At 35.6% G+C, this 7827-nt stretch overlaps 1 protein-coding gene across 3 annotated transcripts; it reads left to right on the forward strand.

The window, feature by feature from the left end:
- The first annotated feature begins 1355 nt into the window (after positions 1 to 1355).
- On the forward strand, positions 1356 to 7330 carry LOC21392642 (WD40 repeat-containing protein HOS15). Of its 3 annotated transcripts, none has more exons than XM_024164889.1 (14): positions 1356 to 1630; positions 2061 to 2201; positions 2306 to 2665; positions 2873 to 2967; positions 3057 to 3103; positions 3597 to 3747; positions 4442 to 4505; positions 4794 to 4952; positions 5048 to 5169; positions 5645 to 5719; positions 5959 to 6012; positions 6149 to 6222; positions 6349 to 6423; positions 6654 to 7330. In XM_024164889.1, exons 1-14 carry the CDS (start codon positions 1570 to 1572, stop codon positions 6871 to 6873), a joined length of 1698 nt encoding a protein of 565 aa, XP_024020657.1. In that variant the 5' UTR covers positions 1356 to 1569; the 3' UTR covers positions 6874 to 7330. The 3 variants fall into 3 exon arrangements, with proteins under 3 accessions (XP_024020657.1, XP_024020658.1, XP_024020659.1); XM_024164890.1 differs by having other exon boundaries at positions 2061 to 2206; positions 2314 to 2665; positions 6654 to 7328; XM_024164891.1 differs by lacking the exon at positions 1356 to 1630 and having other exon boundaries at positions 2125 to 2206; positions 6654 to 7329.
- The last annotated feature ends 497 nt before the right edge of the window (positions 7331 to 7827 follow it).

Genomic DNA, 7827 nt, shown 5'->3' on the forward strand with positions numbered 1-7827 from the left:
GGGAAAGAAAAATGGAAATGAAAACGATGGTTAATCGTTTTCAGTTTTCCTGATTTTTGGGAATAAGTAAAAAAACGTTTTCAATTTTTGTTTTTCAAGAAATGGGATGCCAAACACATATGTGAGTAGCATTTTCATTTTTTTGTTCTTGAAAAACGTGAAAAATGTTTTTAGAAATGATTCCAAACAGGCACATAGTATTTTGCTTTGCTGTAGTGCATAATAAGAAAACATAGGGGAAAATCATTTATAACCCTGAAATATATCAAATACTTAAACAGCTAAAGAGATAAATGTTTATGAATGAAACAACAATGGCGAGGAGCCGATGACTCAAGGAAGGCTGAGAGGCTAAGGTGCAGACAAAGAAGAGAAAGAAGAAATGAATTAGAGGAGATGAAATGTCTAACCTTAGGGAAATTGATTCGGCCGGGTCAGCCTTTTTTGGGTTCAACCGAATCCGACTTGGCACCCGACCCGTACTGTGCGAGTTTAGCGTACATGCATCCAAAAAAATAAAAACAAAAGGGCCTGTTTGATTTCGTTTTCGTTTCCGTTTTTCACGTTTTCCAAGAACTAAAAACTGAAAATGCTCTGAGGAAGCCGTTTGGCAGCATTTCTTGAAAAACAGAAAATGAAAACGTTTTTTACTTTATTCTTAAAAACTCAACAAAACTGAAAACGATTGAAAATCATTTTCAGTTTTCCATTTTCATTTTCTTAAAAACTCAATTAAAAAATCAACCAAATTTCTCTACTTGAAAACAATCTCAGAATAAAACTATCAAACGCATTTGTTTATTTAATATATTATTAGTTTAAATATTATTTCATGTTTTTAAAAATTAAACTACCAAACGCAATTTTAATTTTTTTTAAATTGAAAACAATCTCAGAATAAAATTATCAAATGCATTTTTAAAAATGATTTTAAAATAAAAATAAAAATATTTTTATTTTTATTTTCATATAAAAAATAAAAATATTTTAGAACCAATTTCAAACGCAACCAAAATTTTTTTCGCTAGAGTAGGATCAGTTCAGACAAAATCATCATCGAGTTCGGGCTTATTTCTTACCCCTAATAGAAAGTGTCAAAGCGAGCGAAAAGACGCTTGTATTTTCTCTTAGTTGTTTGACACTGCTCACATTGATGCTCTCACGGACTTCTCATCTTTGCCAACGAAACGCTATCTAAAAACAAGTCCGTCACGAAACGAAAGGAAAGGCGAGGTACTGACCGCCAAATGGCGCAATCTCTGTGGACCGTTCTTTAGCCACAGTAATGGACCTGTACCCTTCGAAAAGACCTGTACCCTTCGAAAAACGCCCCGTCTACCAGACAGAGAGGCCAAAGGAATAAAATAAATAAAAAAGATAATTCGCTTCGGATTTTACCTCTGGGAACGACGCTCCGTATTAGATTCTCCCACTATCCGAGAACGAAAAGCGCACAGTCACCGCCCCCGCGCGCGCGTGTGCGTCACTCTCCGTCGTTCCAGAGCTCGGCCACATGTTCATTTGAGCTTTTCCGAGCCTCCATTCCCGTCGCCGGCGACTTTGGGGACGATGACCTCCATAACTTCCGTCGAACTGAATTACCTCGTATTTCGTTACCTTCAAGAATCAGGTCTGTTTCGTTTCGTACTTCCTCTATTGATCTCTTTAAGAGAGAGAAAAATGGTTCCTTTTCTGTTATAATTAGGATTTATGAGTCGTATTTCCGTCCCTTGTTGCAATTGGCATCGAATTAGGGTTTTGGCAGAACCTGGGAATTGTAATTAGAGAAGAAAGTTTCAAATTTTTGATTTTTTATGGATTTTTTGTTTGGCATAACGAGTACATCTATTTTGGCCTAAGGTTTGTAAGCTCGGAAAGAGAAAGGATCTGGTTTTGAGGATGCTACTTTTTGAACAGATTGTTTCTAGCTAAGAATTCATATTATAGTAGGTCACATTTTTGTTCGTGTATAAGGAAAATGGGAAGAAAATTTTCCAATGTATTTGGAGAGTTCCTGCCCTAAAATATTTCCTCGTTGTTAATTGTTTTGAATTTTGTAGGTTTTGCGCATTCGGCTTTTGCGTTAGGATACGAGGCTGGTATCAACAAAAGCCCCATTGATGGCAATTTGGTTCCGCCCGGTGCCCTTGTCACATTTGTACAAAAAGGGCTTCAATACTTGGAGATGGAAGCCAACTTGAGTAATGTTAGCATTGCCTAATTCTAATTTTGTTGCTATAATTATAACTTATTTTGTTCTATCGTGCGCGGCTTTCGAGTTTATGTTGATCGTTTTTGTTTCAAGATTTCCAGAGTGACACAGATTTGGAGGAAGATTTCTCGTTCATACAACCCGTAGATCTCATTACAAAGGATGTATATCAGCTTCGGCAAATGATAAAAGAAAAACGGAGAATTTTGCAGAAGGACAAGGATAAAGATAAAGAGATTGACAAGGAACATGAAGGAGAGCGGGGACGAGTTAGAGAGAAGGAAAGACATGAAAGGGAGAAAGAACGAGAAAAGGACAGAGAAAGAACCGAAAAGGATAAGCAACAAGAAAAGCAGCATGAGGAACATAATGAAAGGGATATGGTTACTGATCAAGAAGATAGGATCAATGCTACGCATGAAGGAAATGGAGTATCTGGAGTTAAACATGAAGGTAGTATGCATTTTCTGCTCAATCGTATTAAGTATAAGATTTTTAAATTTATAAGGCTGGTTAGGCTTCCAGGAATCACTGCCGCTATTATCCTGAATTGTTTCCGCTGAAAGTATGCTTGCAAAGACTTTGAACAATAAATTGAATACATTTTTCTTGAATTCATATGTCACTGATTCATTTAAATTACTGAATGTATTTTGATAGGCCCAGAACCAATGGACATCTCTACGAATTCATCATCTCAAGCATATCAAATCCCTAGTTCTGATACTTTAGTTCTGGAAGGACATACTTCTGAGGTTTGACCTAAGAACATTTTGTTATATTTCCCCCTTTTATTGTTTTTCTCTTCAGCTTCATTTCTCCATCTGTTTTCATTTCTTCATAGGTATGTGCTTGTGCATGGAGTCCAACAGGTTCTCTTCTTGCCTCAGGGTAAGTACCTATTTGTTTCATTATGCAGATCTCACTGACTGGATTTTCTTTTTGTTTCGCATTTCCTACAACACTGTTAGCTTTAATTCACTTTGTCTGATTCGTAAGAATAGTTTGTAAAGCATTGATAACATAGGCTGATATTCTCGTGTATACCTGGCTCAAATTTTCTTTCTCGATGGATTATGAAGAAGAGCATTCCATATATTTTTATTTTTTAGGTGAGTAAATATCTCCCAAAGAATTTAATGTTGCTTAACAGCCTAAGGCAGATAAATGCATCTCTTCTCTAACGTTGTCATAAATTTTTTAATGTTGTGGGATCAACGGTGGGTTTATTATTTTTCATAGAACCGCACAAGTGGTCTTTAACATGGTATGCTAATATCAGGAACTTAGAAAGAGCAAGATTGTCACGGCAACAGTTAGTTTGAATATTTGGAAGTTTAATCTATTTATTCTACCTTATAATTGAATTCACTATGATTTCTAGGTCTGGAGATTCAACTGCTCGAATTTGGACCATATCTGATGGAAGCAGTGGATCTGGCATGCGAAACAGTCTTGTAAATGTTTTGGTGCTGAAGCATGTCAAAGGTAGAACAAATGAGAAGAGTAAAGATGTCACGACACTTGATTGGAATGTAAGTTTTGCTTTTAGTTATGTTTATATCAAGATAACCCATTCATCAGATTTCTTGTACTGGTTTACATGCCATATGAAGGCTTACCATGGAGTAAAGTTTGTGTTTTTTTTTTTCTTTTTTTTTTTGGTGGGTGGGGTGTTGGTTGTGGGGGTTGGGGTGGGGGGCTTGGGGGTCTTGGGTTATCTACTGAAGAAAAATTAGAAAGCATGTGTGAGAACCTTCAATATTAAAAGAACTATAGTGGAAACAGTGGAAGAATCATGAGGTGCCTAGTGTCCAAGTTGAAATTTAGTCTGGGATGGCTCAATTTGTCGTTAAAATGTAAAACCAATTATTGCTAGTGCTCATTCTATTGATCCAGCATTTGAACAGTTAGATCCAAAACGACTTAAGAGTAGTGCAAGTATTTATTTGCAAGGCAAAGTTTCAGCTGCCCTTTGGACAGTTCTTTTTTCTTAATAATGAAAACCAAAATCTTTTTTGAAGAAGAAGATGATGAAGAAAAACAGAAGAGGACCTAATTCTCTTTTAGCTTTAGCTAACAAAAGAAACCCATTTCATCTGTGTTTAAGGGGGAGATAAGGTATACTTTTAATTCTTGCAACATTGTTTTCTTTATGCCCTCCCTATTTTTGTGTGTGTGCCTTTGTTGTTGGAGAAACTTTTTAAGTCCTTCCCTATTCTTATGCAGGGGGAAGGAACACTGCTTGCAACCGGTTCGTATGATGGGCAAGCTAGAATTTGGAATACAAATGGTAAGATTTTTTTTTTCTTGACCCGTCCTGATTTATGTGTTTTTTGTTAGATTCAGATTTTGGCGTAGTCAAGTAGTTTTCATGTGAAGTGTTTATTCCGTGCAAATAAATTTTGTTCTTTCAGGTTCCTCTGTTTGTAGAATCCCTTTTTGAGTCAGTATGGTAGTTTTGGTGTCTGATTTATTTTACTTTGTTGAGCGATTTCTTGGTTGAATATAATTGTAAGTTTTGCCCCTCTACATTCCTTTGTTAGTGTCAGGATTTAAACCTGGTTGCTGTCTTTTCTAGGTGAACTGAGGAGTACTTTGAGCAAACATAAAGGACCCATATTTTCTCTCAAGTGGAATAAGAAGGGGGATTATCTTCTCACTGGAAGCTGTGATAAAACTGCAATTGTGTGGGATGTGAAATCAGAGGAATGCAAACAGCAATTTGAATTCCATAAAGGTTCCGCATGTTATAGTTCGTACAAGATAATAGTTTACTGTCGTCTAAGCAGTTCTCACTGTTGGGATTTGAATATTAATATTTTTATTGTTTAGGTCCAACCCTTGATGTTGACTGGCGTAACAATGTCTCATTTGCAACGAGCTCCACGGACAGCATGATACATGTATTCAAGATTGGAGAATCTCACCCAAGCAGAACTTTTTCTGGACATCAGGTTTGTTATTGAATTCAACTCCCAAGTCTTTTTCGATACTGCCCTCTACTACTATCCTGAGGTTATACAATTACCATTCCTATACTTAAGTGTCCTTCAAAAGGTCAGGTATAGTTGTGGGTTTTTGGTGGTTAGATTCTTGAAGAAGCACAAGGGAAAAATAAAGAAATAATGGAAAGGCAATCCTGAAAATAGCAGTAATGTTCCACAGGCATCAGTAAAAAAAAAAAAAGAAAAAAAAAAAGAACTTCCAGTACAGCATGCTAAAAGAAACATATTTTGGATGAGAGACGGTGTTAGTGGGAATACATGGATGAAAAGTTTGATAATAAAAGCACTTGAAATAGCTATAAACTAGAGTTTCTCTTTCATGTATTCCTCCTTACCTTCTGAAATGTTGAGCATCACTCTTATTGCCGAAATATTCCACATTCACTGTTTTTTGTTGCTAATAATCAAAATTGTGCTAGTGCAGGGTGAAGTTAACTGTGTCAAATGGGATCCAACTGGCTCATTGTTGGCATCGTGTTCGGACGATATTAGTGCAAAGGTTTTTTCTGCTTCATCGCCTTTGGAGCAAGTTATTTGCTTATTTTGTTTCCATTGACATTGTGCTGTTTTTATGGCTGATGACCTATTCAATGTATACTTTATGCTTGAAATAGATACCATATTATATGGTCAAATATTCAGATCAACTGATTAGTTCTGCTATTTAATTGTTTACTTTTTGATATTGGGAACAACATAATTTGTTTCTCTGAATTTTATATGAAAACGTTGATGCAGATATGGAGTCTGAAGCATGACAAACATGTTCATGATTTCCGAGAGCATTCTAAGGTACTGCTGGGGTAAACCTTAATGATTTTTGTGTTTCCAATTATGTCCACACACTATTTTTACAGGTCTCTGTCTCTTTTTTTTTTTGCCCTTTCTTTTTTCCAATTTTTCTAAAAGCTGCATAACTCTCTTGCAGGAGATATATACTATCAGATGGAGTCCAACCGGGCCTGGCACAAACAATCCTAACCAGCAGTTGGTGTTGGCAAGGTAAATTATGCTGCTTCCTTGTCGAAATTGAATGCCGTTGGTTTGTGTCAAGACGAGTCTGCAGGGGTTCTTTCTAGATCTTCAATTTCATGTTTCTTAGATCATTGGTTCCTGTTCTTTTCACAGTGCATCATTCGACTCAACTGTGAAGCTATGGGATGTAGATTCTGGGAATCTTCTCTGCACTTTGAATGGACACAGGTATAGACTAAAACAGCTCTTTGCATTCACAAGAACATATCGGAGTGATAAGACCCTAAAAGTCAAATGTACCCCGGAAAAAAAAAGGTCGTGATTGGTATTATACGTAATTTAATAAAAAGAATTTTACAGTAGGATCATAACGGTTATGCCAGATTCTTTTTCTGAAGTTAAACCAATACTTGTTCTACTTTTTCATATGATGTACCCTTTTTTCACTTAATCACCAGGGAACCTGTATATTCGGTTGCCTTTAGCCCAAACGGTGAATATTTGGCAAGTGGATCTCTTGATAGATCCATGCATGTATGGTCGTTGAAAGAAAGCAAGATTGTGAAAACATACACTGGTAATGGAGGCATATTTGAAGTCTGTTGGAACAAGGAAGGTGACAAAATTGCTGCCTGCTTCGCCAACAACACAGTTTGTGTTTTGGATTTTAGGATGTAATTTCGAAAAGGTTCCCTTCGATTTCATGTTAGGAATTAGTTCGTCTTCCAAATTCCGAAGTAGAGTTTTCTCTCTTTTTGCCCCCTCTGGGAGGATAGGAAGAAATTTGTTTCAGGTTGGTAGCTTTGCTTTTAACCATTAGGTGGTGCAGTTTCTCACTGACTTTTGCTATTATTTTTTGAGTTGCAGTTTTCACTTAATTGTCAAAAAAAGAAAAAGAAAAAAAAAAACTAATTTCTCTAGGTGCGCATTGATAACAGCGATGTACATAATTGTTGGGACTGGATCCGTATTTATGAATTGCAATTCTCGGATGATGCACACATTATTTACTGGTTCTGTACTTGGCTTATTATAAAACCCACTTCACGTGCCACTGTTGTATTCATGCATTAGAGGATCTCCAACGCCAAAATGGATTAAAAAAAATATATTCTACAATGCAACACTCTGCCTATATTTGGTATCTAAGTATTTGGTTGTTATTGGTTGATACATTGTCTTTTTCACTTAATAATTAATAATCACAACTTTATCATTTTCGATTTGTTTATATAATAATTTTTTAAACTAGTTCCAAGCCTACTAAAAGTTTATGACAAAAAATATATTACACCACCTCCAACGTATATTCCAATGTCAGTATTATATTATCACTAAAAAGTTGTGAAAAGTAATATATTTGATGTGCTATTTTATGTTGTGTTCAAATGAGTGCTTTATTTAGTTTTTTTTTTTGTAACTATCGAGCATTTGAAAGTTGTAATCTTTTGATGTTAAAATAATTTGAAAGTGACAATGATGTAACGATGAAAAGAAAAAAAATAAAGGCATCAACCAATAGCAAATAAAATAAATGTCAAATTTTTAATGTGATATACTGTGTAATATGACAAATTTGGCATTGTATTAGAGAGTATTTTAGACACTTAAATGCTAAATTCATTTTTAATG

This window comes from Morus notabilis, unplaced genomic scaffold (genome assembly GCF_000414095.1).
Source record: "Morus notabilis unplaced genomic scaffold, ASM41409v2 Scaffold939, whole genome shotgun sequence".
Classification (NCBI taxonomy): domain Eukaryota; kingdom Viridiplantae; phylum Streptophyta; class Magnoliopsida; order Rosales; family Moraceae; genus Morus; species Morus notabilis.

What these genes read in the sequence shown, in the direction of transcription:
- LOC21392642 (XM_024164889.1), top strand. Translation starts at nt 1,570, where the DNA reads ATGACCTCCATAACTTCCGTCGAACTGAATTACCTCGTATTTCGTTAC. An exon ending in TAGAATTTGGAATACAAATG is followed by an intron (nt 4,506 to 4,793) that starts GTAAGATTTTTT and finishes TGTCTTTTCTAG; the next exon opens with GTGAACTGAGGAGTACTTTG. An exon ending in CAGCAGTTGGTGTTGGCAAG is followed by an intron (nt 6,223 to 6,348) that starts GTAAATTATGCT and finishes TTCTTTTCACAG; the next exon opens with TGCATCATTCGACTCAACTG.